Source organism: Oncorhynchus clarkii, chromosome 2 (genome assembly GCF_045791955.1).
Source record: "Oncorhynchus clarkii lewisi isolate Uvic-CL-2024 chromosome 2, UVic_Ocla_1.0, whole genome shotgun sequence".
In the NCBI taxonomy this organism is placed as follows: domain Eukaryota; kingdom Metazoa; phylum Chordata; class Actinopteri; order Salmoniformes; family Salmonidae; genus Oncorhynchus; species Oncorhynchus clarkii.
This window is the reverse complement of record NC_092148.1, coordinates 8,221,735-8,240,700: the sequence shown is the minus strand read 5'-3', so window position 1 is coordinate 8,240,700 and position 18,966 is coordinate 8,221,735. Positions and strand designations below refer to the sequence as shown.

The following is an 18,966-nucleotide window of genomic DNA, read 5'->3' as shown; positions in this document are numbered from 1 at the left end:
ACACCAAACATACTCGTACACCGTCATTATGTGTGTATAAAACGGTATCATTGCAGTAGTAGAGGGAGGTGTGTGTATATAAATGTGTTATTTCATCAGGAGGAGATTGGTGAGGTGGCCAGTAACCCACCAGAGAGTTCCTTCCAGAAGTTAGCCCCCAGTGAGACGCGCTACACACTCCTCAGGGACCGTGATGAACTGTGACCTCAACGACTTTACCACAACCCTGACCTATGACCCACGACCCCATGGCATGCCCCGGAGTCAGTGTCCAGAGTCAGGACAGGCCAGCGGGATGGGACAGCAACACCCCAACTCACCCCCAACACCCTTAATGGAGAGAGAGGAGGAAGAGAGGATAAGGAAGACCAGAGAGTAGGTTAAATCCAGGACAGCCGTGTTGGAATAACCTATATTTTCATAACTCTTACGTGTACAATTTTTTTATTTTAGATAAAAAGGATGAAACCAGAAGAAGAAAATGGTGGGGGGTGGGGGGGATTAGGACAAAAAAAGAAGCAAAGCGTTTTAACTTTTATTTTTGGAGCTTGTAAATAATAATAGTGCTTGTGCTGAGTGAGCGTTGGTCTTTGTCATCCTGATCTAAATTAAAAACCGATTTATTTTAGGTTCAAAAACATGTAGCACCCTTTTTTTTGACGAGTGAGATCCCTTGCTCCGGTTGTTTAGTCTCATTACGGTTCTTATTTGTGGGTAGTCCAGCTCAGTCCCGTTTGAGTGAGAGAGGGTTCTGGTCCTGGAGGACTACAGTGTCTCGGCTGCATCTCAATAGTTCACCCCCCTCTTCTCCTTTCCTTTATTTAAACTGATGTGAAAGCATATTTCTGGCAGGTATCCACTATGCTGCTTCCACCTATCCTATGATTTGAAATAGGATGAGAGGAGACAAGGAAAGGAACACAGAGTATTGAGATGCAGCTTTCCTCTCCCTGGTACTAAACTCATGCAACTGATGGGCCAGAGAGCCTATTCACCTAAGTCACGTTCAGGAGGCACAAAATGGTAGAACATGTTTAGAAACAATGGAGATACTACCATAAACTGACCAATAGTTAAATGTTTGTTTCCATTGTCTGTCAGAAAAGCATTTTCTCCCTTTTGTACTTGAACGTGCCCCAGATCTGCAATACTGACTCAGACGGTAGTTCCTAAAGGCTGAGAGGTGTCAGTCAGACACTGCTGCTCTAGAGGACAGGAGGGGAACCTCACACTGAAGGAGAAAAATCAGACTCTGGGCTGCATCTCAATCGTCTGCAGTGGCTTCTTCTCCATCTGCACTGGTCTGACACAGGCCAGGCCACGCCCACTTAGCAACAAGTCCAGGTGACAGCAATATGGAAGAAGCTGACCTGGAAAGTATCCTTATTTCACCTGTCACTCAAATCAGTTCAGATGGAGCAATGAAAGGAGACGAGGAGTATTGAGACGCATGCTGTGTGTTTATTTATAGTACTGTGTGTACAGTCCCTCCCTAGAACCCAACAGTACCCTGATCTGACCAATCATGAAGGGAGGGTTAAAGGGGGAGAAATCTCATTTCTAAATCAGTCATCTCGGAGAGGGAGAAAATAAAACAAGTAAATGAAACCATTTTACAGGATGTTGTGTGTTGAGTCTGTTTGTTCAGTTCTACAGAGAAGACTCTTTACACGCACACACACACACACAATTCCTTCATCAGAAGCAGATTTTATTGGTTTTCTTTGGCAATATAAAACCCCCAGTAAATCATCACATAGATTAAGAGCATCCATATTTGGTTGGTCCCAGTCTGAGTTCAGAGGTCATCTACTGTTGTAGTAGATGACATCAGGTGTGACCTGTTTCTCTCGTGGCACTTATTAGAGGGGAAACTTTGGCCTATCACGCATCACAACTTTCTACCTGGTACACCCAGGACAGCTGTGTTTATCCTCCTAACCTTTCTCAATCACAATCACTCATTCTTATTCTCTGCTCCCCAGTCTGTCAGAGGGAGCAGACCTCCTCTCCAGCAGGGTTCAGACCAGGACACAGTCTTGACATTTACTGCTGTTTATACCTCCCTCTGTTAATGAGCTGTATACTCTAAGCAGAGCAGCAGACTCAGATAAACATCAATAAGTTCATAAACTAGAGAGATGGGTGACTGCTCGACCCAGGCAGTGTCTGGCTTTGGCACAGTGTGTATTTGATCAAGACTGAGGGAAGTTAAGACAAGTCTGTCCAAGAAACACAGTATATTAACATGACTTTAATAAAACTACCATCTCCCCATCTGTACTAAAAGGCACCAAACAGCAGGACTTGTGTTACAAAACTAGGCAGGCTGTAGTGTTTGCTACTAATAATGCACATATTTTCATAACATATCATACACTTAAAGTAACTGTGCAGTGAAAGTTCTGTTGACTCATCCTATACTTGTATTTGTGGGCAAAATATTAATTGTAGAACAAAAAAAACGCAAACTTGTATCTCAAAACTTGCTGTTTCCTCAGAGGATGATGTCATCCTGAGGAGGATGAGCTGGCCAATCAGCGGTCTACTCGCATGAATATTTTTAAGATCAGTATACGCCCACACCATTCCAACATATTTAAAAGATTTTGGAAGGAAAACTATTTCATTTATATTGTAAAAATGTGTAGGTCATATTTAATAGAAATCTGGAAACACTGGACAGTTACTTGAGTTTTAAATACAAAGCCAACAGACCCCAGCATATATACATACATCACACTCAACTAACACAGCATTCACACCTCCCTTTCACACTCAGGTCCTCAAGGCTCTCCTACAATGTTTAAAAGTCTTATTGATTGGGAAGTGGTAGATCCCAGGGGCAGGCTTCTCTTCACAGTAGGCCTCTCTTGACAGACCTCTCTCCTCTGTCTATTGGCAGCGAGAAGGAGGAGGAGTTCCTTAGTACCACAGTAAAGAGAGCAAATCTATTGGTCAAACAACAGATTGTTAGAGCGGAAATCCAGTTAGTCTGAGGGATTTCTTGGTTGAGTTCCTGCCCGACTAGATGCGCAGGCGTTGCATTGCATCAACCAATGGTTGTGCGCCACTTCAACTGTGCAGTCGGGCATCAGATTGCTATATCATATGATGTGGTTAGCTGATATACAGTGGGGCAAAAAGTATTTAGTCAGCCACCAATTGTGCAAGTTCTCCCACTTAAAAATATGAGAGAGGCCTGTAATTTTCATCATAGGTACACTTCAACTATGACAGACAAAATTTGAAAAAAAATCCAGAAAATCACATTGTAGGATTTGTAATGAATTTATTTGCAAATTATGGTGGAAAATAAGTATTTGGTCAATAACAAAAGTTTATCTCAATACTTTGTTATATACCCTTTGTTGGTAATGACAGAGGTCAAACGTTTTCTGTAAGTCTTCACACACTGTTGCTGGTATTTTGGCCCATTCTTCCATGCAGATCTCCTCTAGAGCAGTGATGTTTTGGGGCTGTTGCTGGGCAACACGGACTTTCAACTCCCTCCAAAGATTTTCTATGGGGTTGAGATCTGGAGACTGGCTAGGCCCCTCCAGGACCTTGAAATGCTTCTTACGAAGCCACTCCTTCGTTTCCCGGGCGGTGTGTTTGGTATCATTGTCATGCTGAAAGACCCAGCCACGTTTCATCTTCAATGCCCTTGCTGATGGAAGGAGGTTTTCACTCAAAATCTCACGATACATGGCCCCATTCATTCTTTCCTTTACACGGATCAGTCGCCCTGGTCCCTTTGCAGAAAAACAGCCCCAAAGCATGATGTTTCCACCCCCATGCTTCACAGTAGGTATGGTGTTCTTTGGATGCAACTCAGCATTCTTTGTCCTCCAAACACGACGAGTTGAGTTTTTACCAAAAAGTTATATTTTGGTTTCATCTGACCATATGACATTCTCCCAATCTTCTTCTGGATCATCCAAATGCTCTCTAGCAAACTTCAGATGGGCCTGGACATGTACTGGCTTAAGCAAGGGGACACGTCTGACACTGCAGGATTTGAGTCCCTGGCGGCGTAGTGTGTTACTGATGGTAGGCTTTGTTACTTTGGTCCCAGCTCTCTGCAGGTCATTCACTAGGTCCCCCCGTGTGGTTCTGGGATTTTTGCTCACCATTCTTGTGATCATTTTGACCCCACGGGGTGAGATCTTGCATGGAGCCCCAGATCGAGGGAGATTATCAGTGGTCTTGTATGTCTTCCATTTCCTAATAATTGGTCCCACAGTTGATTTTTTCAAACCAAGCTGCTTACCTATTGCAGATTCAGTCTTCCCAGCCTGGTGCAGGTCTACAATTTTGTTTCTGGTGTCCTTTGACAGATCTTTTGTCTTGGCCATAGTGGAGTTTGGAGTGTGACTGTTTGAGGTTGTGGACAGGTGTCTTTTATACTGATAACAAGTTCAAACAGGTGCCATTAATACAGGTAACGAGTGGAGAACAGAGGAGCCTCTTAAAGAAGAAGTTACAGGTCTGTGAGAGCCAGAAATCTTGCTTGTTTGTAGATGACCAAAAACGTATTTTCCACCATAATTTGCAAATAAATTCATTAAAAATCCTACAATGTGATTTTCTTGATTTGTTTTCCCTCATTTAGTCTGTCATAGTTGAAGTGTACCTATGATGAAAATTACAGGCCTCTCATCTTTTTAAGTGGGAGAACTTGCACAATTGGTGGCTGACTAAATACTTTATTTGCCCCACTGTATATGTAAGCTCTAGCATGTGTCTGCAATGTAGTCGGGCAGTACCTGGACCAGTGTAAGCTTCTGGAGGTCAGAGGTCCCTTCACGACCAATCAGAGGTCACTTGTCCTTGTCCAGCGGTGGTTCTGGTTCTGTAGGGGGTGCAGTGAGCTGGTTCATCTGGGACTCTACTCTAGCTCTGCGTTTCTTCTGGACCAGGTTCCCCCCTGCAAACCCCAGAGCCCCCCCTCCAAGCGCTGCTGCCACCCCCGCTGCCTTGAACCCCACCAGTAGGCCCAGCGGCCCACCCAACACCCCCCCTAACACTGCCCCCGCCACGGGTAACACTGCCAGCCTGTAGCCCACCGCCTGGAGAGAGGACAGAGGGATAGACGAGTCACTACATGCATTGACAGTCTAGGTTTCTTCACTTTTTATGCCAATAAAGATTCTTAAAGACTTAAAGACTTAAATTCAATTAAAAAGACAAGGAAATAAGAAGAAACTTCGCTTGGGACAAATCAACGCACATATAACACACACACTCAGGGGGGTTATTCCTTTGATGTTCTAAGACACACAGTCAGCGAGAAGTCTTCAGATCTACCTGGCCTTTCATGATCACACACACACACAAATGTACACACACAAACAGCAACACATGCGCACACACCATCATCATCAAAGCTGTACAGTTTAATTACCCACGTTTATTAAAATTGGAGAAATGAGGTGTGTGTTTATTAATACTGTTATCTTCAGAGAGGAAGACGCTTCTTTAGACTGATTGCTGTAAATGAGTGACTCCTCTGAACATTCCGCCACACACACACACACTACCCCCTCCCACGGTTGATTAACAGATTAACAGTTTAATGGCTCCAGTTCAAACGCCCTCCCACCCCCTCACCTCATGGCAGTGAAGGTCATTTTAATTAACCAGAGGTAAGTTGAAAGTTCAGAGTACAGAGTGTTGGTAAAGCAGGGGTGTGTGTAATGGCACCTGGCCTGATGACAGATGACACACACTGCTGTGTCTGACAGCTCTTCTATGTACACACACTGCTTCTAAAGGCCTCAGCATGCTTCAGTTGGGCTGACGCCTAGCCCATCGAGTGTGCACACATACTCCCTTAAAAGACCTGAAAACTTTGAAAAAAGCAGCAATAGTACTATTTGTCCATTTAGAGATGCCGTAGCCAGAATACACTTCCTCAAAATAGTCAGAATTAATCTAAGATAAATCTGTCACTAATTTTGACATGGAGATCAATTTTACATCTAACTAAGATGTTTGGTGCAGTATTTCTTAATGAAAAAATGTGCATGAAAACGAGTCATTTCTCATTGAATGACAAAGACTTTATTGAAGAATCCCTACTGTTGACCAATTACCGACGAAGGAGCGTAGACTTCGGCTTTGATCTTCGGGTTGCCTAGCAGAAAAAGAAGTCCAACTAACCTAGACAAAGCTGGGCCAATTGTGCGCCGCCCTATGGGACTCCCGATCACAGCCGGTTGTGATACAGTCCAGGATCGAACCCGGGTCTGTAGTGATGCGATGCAGTACCTTAGAACGCTGTGCCACTCAGGATCCCTTAACAGCACAGCCACACCCTAGAATATTCTGGACCTCAATGTGGGCTCAATCCCAGTTCAACTTCATCAATTAAGGAAGTTGAACTGAGTTGAAGTTCCATTTATCAGTCAAACCATGGGGTGAGAGATGGTACATTTACACTTAAATAAACCACATTTTAAATAATGATATTTTGGCTGCAACTAGACTCAAAACGGGTGTGTACGCGGAGCGTCTGTTCAGCCGTATAGAACTCACACGACATACCACACTGAGCTTGTAATATGTCTGTGGGTATTGAGCTGTCAGTCTGACTTTATTCTGTGTGTGTGTGTGTGTGTGTGTGTGTGTGTGTGTGTGTGTGTGTGTGTGTGTGTGTGTGTGTATTGAGCCAACAGTGGGAGGCCAAACGCTGCTACTGAAGAGCTATTAAATAGCCCTTCGTACTTCTCCTCGCCTCCTGCACCCACACACACACACCTTGCACTCTCCATTGACAACACCCCCTACTCAACCCCTCCCTCCATCACTGTACCTCTTAACCCCTCTCTCCATCTATTCTCTCTATTTCTTTAATTGCAGCTTTCCTCCGTATTCTGCTGGATCAATAGGGACAAACGTTGTAGAATGGCTGGGAGGCAAAGTGCCATCGATCTCCCAAACACCACACACACACACACGTGTACACGCTCACACGCACCTTCCCGAGGCTCCTGGTCCCCTCCTCCACGTTGGCTGCTGCTGTGATGACGTTCTCCTCTATGCTGTCAATCTTCTCCTGCTGGGACTGACACACACACAGGGTTTATACACTGGAGACACACACCGCTGACTTGGTCCCTCTCGACACAGCAATACAGATGTGTGTGTGTGTCTGTCTGTGGGGGGTGATGTGGGTGTAAAGTAGAAAAGGTAGGGTCTGGGGGAGATTATATTGGGGCAGGGCGGGGTCTGGGGAGATTATATTGGGGTAGGAAGTGGTCTTGAGGGGGTTATATTGGGGCAGGAGGGGTCTAGGTGGGTTATTGTGAGGAGCTCATGAAATATTCAGTGTGACAGCTGTCCCTCTCTCCCTGTGTGCTGGACACCATCCATCCTTCTCTCCTTCCTTATAGTAGTCGTTGTTGTTATATGTACATACTATATACATTTTATGGACATGGTACCTTTTTACATTAGCTACTTATTACATATGGATATACAATATTCAGACAACAGGTATACATTTTCTGTAGTGGTTTAAAATCAAAACTATGACCATCCTGAGCTTTTTAAGTCCCTCGTCTCCTTTACTGCCCCCTAACTCCCTCCCTCACTGCCCCCTAACTCCCTCCCTCACTGCCCCCTAACTCCCTCCCATACTGCCTCCTAACTCCCTCCCTCTCCCTCACTGCCCCCTAACTCCCTCCCTCACTGCCCCCTAACTCCCTCCCTCACTGCCCCCTAACTCCCTCCCTCACTGCCCCCTAACTCCCTCCCTCACTGCCCCATAACTCCATCCCTCTCCCTTACTGCCCCCTAACTCCCTCCCTCTCCCTTACTGTCCCCTAATTCCCTCCTCTCCGTTACAATCCCCTCCCTCCCTCTCCCTTACTGCCCCCTAACTCCCTCCTCTCCATTACAGTCCCCTCTACCCCTCTCCGTTACTGCCCCCTAACTCCCTCCTCTCCATTACAGTCCCCTCCTCCCTCTCCCTTACTGCCCCCTAACTCCCTCCTCTCCATTACAGTCCCCTCTCTCCCTCTCCGTTACTGCCCCCTAACTCCCTCCCTCTCCGTTACTGCCCCCTAACTCCCTCCCTCTCCCTTACTGCCCCCTAACTCCCTCCCTCTCCCTTACTGCCCCCTAACTCCCTCCCTCTCCGTTACTGCCCCCTAACTCCCTCCCTCACTGCCCCCTAACTCCCTCGCTCTCCCTTACTGCCCCCTAACTCCCTCCCTCTCCCTTACTGCCCCCTAACTCCCTCCCTCTCCCTTACTGCCCCCTCCCTCCCTCTCCCTCACTGCCCCCTAACTCCCTCCCTCTCCCTTACTGTCCCCAAATTCCCTCCTCTCCGTTACAATCCCCTCCCTCCTTCTCCCTTACTGCCCCCTAACTCACTCCTCTCCATTACAGTCCCCTCCCTCCTCTCCGTTACAATCCCCTCCCTCCCTCTCCCTTACTGCCCCCTAACTCCCTCCCTCTCCCTTACTGTCCCCTAATTCCCTCCTCTCCGTTACAGTCCCCTCCCTCTCCCTTACTGCCCCCTAACTCACTCCTCTCCATTACAGTCCCCTCTCTCCCTCTCCGTTACTGCCCCCTAACTCCCTCCCTCTCCCTTACTGCCCCCTAACTCCCTCCCTCTCCCTTACTGCCCCCTAACTCCCTCCTCTCCATTACAGTCCCCTCTCTCCCTCTCCCTCACTGCCCCCTAACTCCCTCCCTCTCCCTTACTGTCCCCTAATTCCCTCCTCTCCGTTACAGTCCCCTCCCTCTCCCTTACTGCCCCCTAACTCACTCCTCTCCATTACAGTCCCCTCTCTCCCTCTCCGTTACTACCCCCTAACTCCCTCCCTCTCCCTTACTGCCCCCTAACTCCCTCCCTCTCCCTTACTGCCCCCTAACTCCCTCCTCTCCATTACAGTCCCCTCTCTCCCTCTCCCTCACTGCCCCCTAACTCCCTCCCTCTCCCTTACTGTCCCCTAATTCCCTCCTCTCCGTTACAATCCCCTCCCTCCCTCTCCCTTACTGCCCCCTAACTCACTCCTCTCCGTTACAGTCCCCTCCCTCCCTCTCCGTTACTGCCCCCTAACTCCCTCCCTCTCCCTTACTGCCCCCTAACTCCCTCCCTCACTGCCCCCTAACTCCCTCCCTCTCCCTTACTGCCCCCTAACTCCCTCCCTCTCCCTTACTGCCCCCTAACTCCCTCCCTCTCCCTTACTGCCCCCTCCCTCCCTCTCCGTTACTGCCCCCTAACTCCCTCCCTCTCCCTTACTGCCCCCTAACTCCCTCCCTCTCCGTTACTGCCCCCTAACTCCCTCCCTCTCCCTTACTGCCCCCTAATTCCCTCCTCTTCGTTACAGTCCCCTCCCTCCCTCTCCGTTACTGCCCCCTAACTCCCTCCCTCTCCGTTACTGCCCCCTAACTCCCTCCCTCTCCCTTACTGCCCCCTAACTCCCTCCCTCTCCCTTACTGCCCCCTAATTCCCTCCTCTCCGTTACAGTCCCCTCCCTCCCTCTCCGTTACTGCCCCCTAACTCCCTCCCTCTCCCATACTGCCCCCTAACTCCCTCCCTCTCCATTACTGCCCCCTAACTCCCTCCCTCTCCCTTACTGTCCCCTAATTCCCTCCTCTCCGTTACAGTCCCCTCCCTCTCCCTTACTGCCCCCTAACTCACTCCTCTCCATTACAGTCCCCTCTCTCCCTCTCCGTTACTGCCCCCTAACTCCCTCCCTCTCCCTTACTGCCCCCTAATTCCCTCCTCTCCGTTACAGTCCCCTCCCTCCCTCGCCGTTACTGCCCCCTAACTCCCTCCCTCTCCCATACTGCCCCCTCCCTCCCTCTCCGTTACTGCCCCCTAACTCCCTCCCTCTCCCATACTGCCCCCTCCCTCCCTCTCCGTTACTGCCCCCTAACTCCCTCCCTCTCCATTACTGCCCCCTAACTCCCTCCTCTCCATTACTGCCTCCTCTCCATTACTGCCTCCTAACTCCCTCCCTCTCCCTTACTGCCTCCTAACTCCCTCCCTCTCCCTTACTGCCTCCTAACTCCCTCCCTCTCCCTTACTGCCTCCTAACTCCCTCCTCTCCCTTACTGCCTCCTAACTCCCTCCTCGCCCTTACTGCCCCTAACTCCCTCCTCTCCATTACAGTCCCCTCCCTCCCTCCCTCTCCGTTACAGTCCCCTCCCTCCCTCCCTCTCCGTTACAGTCCCCTCCCTCCCTCTCCGTTACAGTCCCCTTCCTCCCTCTCCCTTACTGCCCCTAACTCCCTCCTCTCCATTACCGCCTCCTAACTCCCTCCTCTCCCTTACTGCCTCCTAACTCCCTCCCTCTCCCTTACTGCCTCCTAACTCCCTCCCTCTCCCTTACTGCCCCCTAACTCCCTCCTCTCCATTACAGTCCCCTCCCTCCCTCCCTCTCCGTTACAGTCCCCTCCCTCCCTCCCTCTCCGTTACAGTCCCCTTCCTCCCTCTCCCTTACTGCCCCTAACTCCCTCCTCTCCATTACTGCCTCCTAACTCCCTCCTCTCCCTTACTGCCTCCTAACTCCCTCCCTCTCCCTTACATTCAAGGAGACTGCACCAAACATCTAGGATGTAAAATTGTGCGACTAAGATCTGCTTGGTATTTCAAACAAAGGTCTTTTAAGGGATTATGCGAGCACACTCATTCTGAACCGAAGCATGCTGACATCTTTACTCCTCTCCTCAGTCCTCACATCTCTCCCCCACTCTCATGTTCACTTCGGTTCCCATTTCTTCACCCTCCCTCCCTTTAAATCCCAGATGTATGTATGGTTGTTGGTGGATGTGGAGCTTCTAGGCTCCAGCCAGTGTAACAGGGGGAGATGAGTGCTTCAGTCAGACACTAGCAGGCTGTGTCTGAACATCTCAACTTGCCTGTCTCTGTCCCCCTCCCTCTCTCTCTCAAATCCCCAGGCAGGTACAAACACCGACACACAGCAGTGTTTACCCTGTGGTTGAGAGGCTGAGTATTGGTCCCTGAATGACACCAGTCACCCCAGAGAGACCACAGCACTAAAACATCTTTATGCTCTCTCCTTCAAAACAATCTCCTCTCGGTCTCGTCTCTCGCTCTCCCTCCCTAAATCTCTCTCTCTACACCTCTTTCTGCCCTCCTCTCTCACCATGTTTAAGCCCTCCCTTCCTCCCACTCTCCCTCCTATTGCTCTTTTGTTCCCAGGGGATAGAGTGATAATCGGAGTCGTCTGTTTTCCTCCTGGCCCACCATACGCCCTGTTGCCTGGGTTCTCTCCCACGGCACTCTCCTCTCTTCTCCCCATGGACACACAGCCCCCTTCTCTCCTATCCTCTCTCGTCTCCCACCTCTCCCCTATGGCCCATTTCTACCATCCCCCCTCCCCCAGCAGTACACCTGCCTGCAGCCCCACTCCAGTAACCTGTGGTGTGCTGTGACCTGCTCTCTAAGGAGCCCCAGCATGAATCCAACCAGACAGACAGACGCTAGGCTAGCTGTCGCTCACTACACTGTCTGTCAGTGCCCTCACTGCCCTGTGTGCTAACAGCATGGTTAGCGTAGCCGCAGCAGGCTATCTGTGTTACGTAGCCCTGTCCCTGTCATTCATCCGGTCTCATTAGACACCAGGAAGGCATTGTCTGCTGACATTGTCAGCTCTCAATCACACACACAGACCATACAGTGCATTCGGGAAGTATTCAGACCCCTTCTCTTTATCAACATTTTGTTATAACCTTATTCTTAAACGGATTACATTTTTTTTAAATTGTCCTCATCTACACACAATACCCCATAATAAGACAATGAAAACAGTTTTTTTATTTTTTTGCTAATTTCATAAGTATTCAGACCCTTTGCTATTAGACTCGAAACAGAGCTCAGGTGCATCCTGTTTCCATTGATCATCCTTGAGATGTTTCTACAACTTGATTGGAGTCCACCTGTGGCAAATTCAATTGATTGGACATGACTTGGAAAGGCACACACCTGTCTATTTAAGGTCCCAGAGTTGACAGTGCAAGTCAGAGCAAAAACCAAGCCATGAGGTTGAAGAAGCCCCGAGACAGGATTGTATCGAGGCACAGATCTGGGGAAGGGTACCAAAACATGTCTGCGGCATTGAAGATCCCAGTGGCCTCATCATTCTTAAATGGAAGAAGTTTGGAACCACCAAGACTCTTCCTAGAGCTGGCCGCCCGGCCAACCAGCCAAACTGAGCAATCAGGGGAGAATGGCCTTGGTCAGGAAGGTAACCAAGAACCTGATGGTCACTCTGACAGAGCTCCAGAGTTCCTCTGTGGAGATGGGAGAACCTTCCAGAAGGACAACCATCTCTGCAGCACTCCACAAATCAGGCCAAACGAAGCCACTCCGCAGGAAAAGGCACATGACAGCCCGCCTGGAGTTTGCCACAAGCATTTCGCTACACTCGCAATAACATGTGTATGTTACCAACAACATTGGATTTGATTAGAAAAGGCACCTAAAGGACTCTCAGACCATGAGAAACAAGATTCTCTGGTCTGCTGAAACAAGATTGAACTCTTTGGCCTGAATGCCAAGCTGAATGCCTGGCACCATCCCTAAGGTGAAGCATGGTGGCAACAGCACCATGCTGTGGGGATGTTTTTCAGCTGCAGGGACTGGGAGACTAGTCAGGATTGAGGGAACGATAAACGGAGCAAAGTACAGAGAGATCCTTGATGAAAACCACACAGCCAAGACAACACAGGAGTGGCTTTGGGACAAGTCTCTGAATGTCCTTGAGTGGCCCAGCCAGAGCCCGGACTTGTACCCGATCGAACATCTCTGGAGAGACCTGCAAATAACTGTGCAGCAACGCTCCCCATCTAACCTGACAGAGCTTGAGAGGATCTTTAGAAAAGAATGGAAGAAACTCCCCAAATAAAGGTGTGTCAAGCTTGTAGTGTCATACCCTAGAAGACTTGAGGTTGTAATCGCTGCCAAAGGTGCTTCAACAAAGTACTGAGTAAAAGGTCTGAATACTTAAGGAAATGTGATATTTCAGTTTTTATTTGCAAAAATGTCTACAAAACAGTTTTTGCTTTGTCATTATGGGGTATTGTGTGTAGTTTGATGAGGAAAACAATTTAATCAATTTTAGAATTAGGCTCTAGCGTAACAAAATGTGGAAATACTTCCGAATGCACTGTACATAGCATACTCACATGGACCAGCAGAGAGAACTCTGTCACCAAACCGCTAAGCTCCTTCAGGTCCTGACAAAACAACTCATATTAACACAGCAACAATAACACAAACAAAAACCTACTACATGACATATTAAAGACATTAATAAATATTATGATCTCTTAATCTATTATTAAGACAATTTGTGAATACAGTACAAGGGGCCCAAATATTCCCACCTCCTCCAGGGTGTCCCAGGACTCAGCAGCACTCTCGTTGAGGGGGATCACTGGGAGGAGGAGCTGCGTTTGATTGACAGGAGGGGGCTCCCTGCCCACATCATCACCATGGGAACCACCTAACGGACAAGGTCAGTGAGAACCAGAGTGACCAACTTTAGATCTGGACATGTTACTGCTTCTGAAATTCTGAAATTCATAATGAGCATTTAGATGATTTATTAGTTGGTTTATTGGTCAATAAAGGAAGAGCTAACATGGCTGCCATTGAATGGAATAAACTGATGTAGTTGAATAGAGGGGTTGGGGGCGGTGCTACCTGAGGATGAGTGGTCTGGGGGGCGTGGTGCCTGTGGCAGAGGGGCGGGGTTAGAATGCAGGAGTAGGAAGTTTTGCGTGGCAGCAGATGCTCGGTCTCTGATTGGCTGAACCAGCCTCTCCAGGGCGGGGCCGTCCTCCGGGCGGACACGTCCACACAGCTTCTCCATCTCTCTAACATTAGCCCTCAACTGCTACAGAGAGGGAGAGAGAGGTTCAACAAGTAGTTCAACTTCCCAACAGATAGATTTAAAAAAGAGGCACGAGAGAGAGAGAAGTACACCCTCATACAGACAGACAGGTTCCAGTGTCTCTGCTGGGAGGAGGAGTGAGAAGGGGGAAGTAGGAGGTTGTCAGATCGCCTCCCCTGGTTGTACCCATCAGCCCCAGGGCAGACCAGGGCAGGGGTCAGGAGGTCATGACCAATAGATGCTCCCACGCTAATTAGACATGATGAATAAACATACACGCACAGCTGCAGACTGGATTAGCATTGAGCTGCTATGGCCACGGGGAGACACACCTGTCAGAACGCTAAAGACCTGTTAGCATATGCTTCACAGATAACACACACACACACAAAGAACATCAACAATAAGAACATTAACAGGTGAATGAGCTCTCTGCCCTCCTGGAGAAGGTTGGTTAAAACCTCTTAAATGTAATCTACGTAATCCCCTAAAGTAATGATTTACCATGAGAGGGCCATAAACAATAACTAGTAATGCTGCAATCTCTACGGTTCAAATTTCCCCTTTCTGGTAAAACAGTTAGACTGGTGAGCTGTAGTCACTTTTCAAGACACAAGATCAAGTACAAAAGCACAAACATGATTCAAACATGATACAAATATGTTATATGATGGATATCCTATAACTAAACTGTATAAAGAAGGCTTGAAATAACTTATTTGTTCTAAATATAGTATAATCAAATTTATAAAGCGACTAACTATAAGATTTCTGTATAATACATATTTGTATATTTATTGTTAGAGAAAATGGGCGTATTTTCTAAAGGTCTCTTGGTCAAAACGTCTCTCCCCATTACTGTGAATATTTCCTGAACTCGTTAGGCCTTTCATCTCATATAGTGTCCGTCTATCACAAACAGAAGGTGGGTTTTGTTTAAAATCTATTCATTATTTTAGACTACTGGCTATAAATCGATCTGAATGTGGTACAGTGATGAAACCACTCCCCCTTGCTGCATTACGGTGTAAGGATTCCAGGCATATGCTGCTTCATTCAGGCAGAAGAAACATGCTACTGTGTCTGTAAAAATCAGGGCTACTGCTCAATGCAAGCCAACTCGATCGATTTATAAGCCTGTTGTCCGGACCTCTGGCAGTCTCTATGGGGGTACCACAGGGTTCAAGTCTCTATGGGGGTACCACAGGGTTCAACTATTTTCTCTGTATACATCAATGATGTCTCTCTTGCTGCGGGCGATTCCCTGATCCACCTCTACGCAGATGACACCATTCTGTATACTTCTGGCCCTTCCTTGGACACTGTGTTAACTAACCTCCAGACGAGCTTCAATGCCATACGACACTCCTTCCGTGGCCTCCAACTGCTCTTAAACGCTAGTAAAACCAAATGCATGCTCTTCAACCGTTTGCTGCACGCACCCGCACGCCCGACTAGCATCACTACTCTGGACAGTTCTGACCTAGAATATGTGGACAACTATAAATACCTAGGTGTCTGGCTAGACTGTAAACTCTCCTTCCAGACTCATATTAAACATCTCCAATCCAAAATCAAATCTAGAATCGGCTTTCTATTTTGCAACAAAGCATCTTTCACTCACGCCGCCAAACTTACCCTCGTAAAACTGACTATCCTACCGATCCTTGACTTCGGCGATGTCATCTACAAAATAGCTTCCAATACTCTACTCAGCAAACTGGATGCAGTCTATCACAGTGCCATCCGTTTTGTTACCAAATCACCTTATACCAACCACCATTGCGACCTGTACGCTCTAGTGGGCTGGCCCTCACTACATATTCGTCGCCAGACCCACTGGCTCCAGGACATCTATAAGTCTATGCTAGGGAAAGCACCGCCTTATCTCAGTTCACTGGTCACAATAACAACACCCACCCATAGCACACGTTCCAGCAGGTATATCTCACTGATCATCCCTAAAGCCAACACCTCTTTGGCCGCCTTTCCTTCCAGTTCTCTGCTGCCAGTGACTGGAGAGAATTGCAAAAATCGCTGAAGTTGGAGACTTTTATTTCCCTCGCCAACTTTAAACATCAGCTATCTGAGCAGCTAACCGATCGCTGCAGCTGTACATAGTCCATTGGTATATAGCCCACCCAATCTACTTACCTCATCCCCATACTGTTTTTATTTTATTTACTTTTCTGCACACCAGTATCTCTACTTGCACATCATCATCTGCTCATTTATCACTCCAGTGTTCATTTTCTAAATTGTAATTATTCGCTCCTATGGCCTTACCTCCTCATGCCTTACCTCCTCATGCCTTCTCCTCATGCCTTACCTCCTCATGCCTTACCTCCTCATGCCTTACCTCCTCATGCCTTTCTGTATATAGACTTTCTTTTTTCTACTGTCATTGACTTGTTTATTGTGTTATTGGCTTGTTTATTGTTTACTCCATGTGTAACTCTGTGTTGTTGTCTGTGTCACACTGCTTTGCTTTATATTGGCCAGGTCACAGTTGCAAATGAGAACTTGTTCTCAACTAGCCTACCTGGTTAAATAAAGGTGAAATAAAAAATTACAATTAAAACTAAGGGCTACTGATTGAACTAAGGGCTACTGATTGAAAGGTGTGTAGGAGTGTGTAACTGGTCCATATTTGTGTGTTTTCAGGCTGTTGTTGTCTCTGGGGGGAAGGGGATATGGGGGAGGGGGGGGACCCCTGAGACCGTTGTATGTTAGGTAGTCACTCAGTCAGCGGTGTGTGTGTGACTGTGTGTCAGCCAGTCAGTCAGTGGGGGACAGACAGGCATGTGAAGCAGCAGGACTCTCTGCAGACAAACACACAGTAAACACCTGGGAGAAAGTGAAACCAGGCACACGTTGCTAAATAGGCCCTGCAAAACACACACACACACACACACACACACACACACACACACACACACACACACAGGGCGTTACAAAACCGATTCACTAGCCTGCTAATATTGTTGCACTCACTAAGTCTAGAGGGTCTTAGGCCTAGTTAACTAGTCTGTAACCTGAGGAATCAGCGTATGCGTCTAGGTGTGAATGTATGTACCCAGGGGACAGCTACCTTACCGTAGGTCCAGGGCCAGCTCCGTCTTCACCTTTTGGTCGGCCGGTCCAAGTAGATTATTATTTCTTCAGATGGTGACTAAACATAAATATGTTCAAATCAAACCAGTAGGCTCTCCGAGCTGGTACTCTGACTGACGATCACCTTAATTGACAGCACCGAATGTGCTTATCAACCACCTGGACAAGGTTGCTGCTGCCCCTGGGGGAATGGAGTGTGGAAGTGATCTGTAGTGTGCTGTCCAAACTACCTAACCTATTCCCTCAAAGTGATGAGCAGCAGAGAGGGGTCTATAATAATATTCACAGTTAGGAGAAAGGGATGAATAGATGAGTGATGGATGAAAATAGAGGCATGCAGACAGAAATACAGAAAGCAGAGGAGCCCACTTCCTGCTAGAGACTTCACTTCCTGCCTAGAGTGTGGGGGGGGGGGGGGGTGATGCTGTCTTTCTCTGCTTCCCTCTGCCTTTCTTGCTCTCTCTCTACTTCTCTTAGGCTCTATCTGTGCTGCATGTCCTTGTGTATCATCACCCATCTTCAGCTTCCTTACACACACCCAGCCCAGTGGACAGAAACACACACACGCCACACAGGAAAGCACTCTGCCCCTCCCAAGGGGTTTGAGGGGAATGGTGTGTTTTGAGTGTGAGTGTGTGTGTGTGTGTGTGTGTGTGAGGGAAGGAGGTGGGGGTGAATCCTTCACTTCCAGAGACATGGTGGTGTCATTGTGAAAACACACACACAGACCCTTTTATAACACACACTCAATTTTACATACACACTCCTGATCTCCTGCAGGCACACAGCACACAGTCACAACATACTGCATATACTCAGCACAAGGCCAGTGTGCGTGTGTCTATGTTTTACCTGCACAGTGCGGCTGGCATTGATGTGCTCCTGATGAAGGCGATCCCATTGTCCACTATGCTGGAACTGTAAGACAATAACAAGCTCAGTTGATGCTTCTCTGTGTGTGGTTCTTCTGTAACTTCCAATGGTCGGAGATGTGAGTTTGCGTGTGTATATATGTGTGTGAGTATATGTGTGTGTTACCTTCAGTATATTGCTGTGGTGTCTCTGTAGTCTTTCTAGGTCTGTCGGCAGGGCTACTTTAGTGAACTTGTTGATTGGCCCTTCAAGACGCCTCAGCGTCAGCTTGCCCCCTTCCTCTGACATCCTCCCTGACATCTGACCCCGGGTGGGTTCTCACACCTGCAACCATACACACGTGCTCCTCTCACTCAGCTACCTGGAAGACAGGAGGGAGGAGGTATATATCAAACATCAGTGTGCCACACACAACCACGTGACCTCTTTTTCTTTCACACACACACACACACACACACACACACACACACACACACACACACACACACACACACACACACACACACACACACACCTCCTTGTAACCCAATGCCAAACACATCACAACATACCATTTCTGGCTAGTAGGGAGGTTTGCTGACTCCCTCGTGCCCAAGGTTTGAATAACAGGTTCTCAGTCTGTCTCGAGCTGTTAGCTAGCTAAAGAAGTTAAACGACAACATCCGGGAACAAATGATAACAGAAAACTTTGCTTGTTCCAGAGAGAAGAAATGTCTGTAATTACACATTTTGACCGAGGTAAGGCATCATCCTCTAGCTAGCTGGCAGTTATAACGTTATATTGTGCTCTTAAAGTAACAATATAACGTTACAACTGCCAGAATCAGATGTCTGTCAGGTGAGTTAACAGTATGTTAGCAAGCTAGCCAGCACAGCTGACTATTCTTACTTTAAATCTATCATATTTCATTTTCAAACCGTGAACATATTACTTACTTAAAGTACAAATCCATGAGTGTAAAACTTGAGAGATGCATTCTTCTAGGCTATTTCGTAACTGTTTGTCTCAAGTTAGCTACATGTCCAACTTTCTCTTCTGTTTGTAAACAACTCTCTTCCTTGCGCGCAGACGAATTACTTCCGATCTAAAACCTTAGCCC

At 47.6% G+C, this 18,966-nt stretch overlaps 2 protein-coding genes across 5 annotated transcripts in view; one reads left to right on the top strand and one right to left on the bottom strand.

Moving 5' to 3' along the window:
- Nucleotides 1–1,622, top strand: part of LOC139420382 (endoplasmic reticulum resident protein 44-like) — a 19,239-nt gene extending 17,617 nt beyond the window's left edge. Inside the window, exon 11 of the mRNA XM_071170428.1 lies at nt 100–1,622. Within this exon, the coding sequence (XP_071026529.1) occupies nt 100–204 (105 nt within the window). The 3' untranslated portion in view covers nt 205–1,622. The remainder of the gene's footprint in view (nt 1–99) is intronic.
- On the bottom strand, nt 1,442–18,966 carry LOC139420389 (syntaxin-17-like). 4 transcript variants are annotated; one of them, XR_011635514.1, is made up of 9 exons: nt 18,803–18,966; nt 18,032–18,227; nt 17,846–17,911; nt 13,690–13,882; nt 13,371–13,489; nt 13,170–13,220; nt 6,983–7,069; nt 4,770–5,072; nt 1,442–2,924 (listed from the first exon to the last, which is right to left on the bottom strand). XR_011635514.1 is itself a non-coding variant. In XM_071170449.1 (8 exons), the coding sequence occupies exons 2-8, from the start codon at nt 18,164–18,166 to the stop codon at nt 4,824–4,826; spliced, it is 900 nt and encodes a 299-aa protein (XP_071026550.1). In that variant the 5' UTR covers nt 18,167–18,227; nt 18,803–18,937; the 3' UTR covers nt 1,442–4,823. The 4 variants fall into 4 exon arrangements, 1 of the variants encoding a protein (XP_071026550.1); XR_011635512.1 differs by having other exon boundaries at nt 2,719–2,895; nt 18,803–18,937; XR_011635511.1 differs by having other exon boundaries at nt 2,743–2,951; nt 18,803–18,937.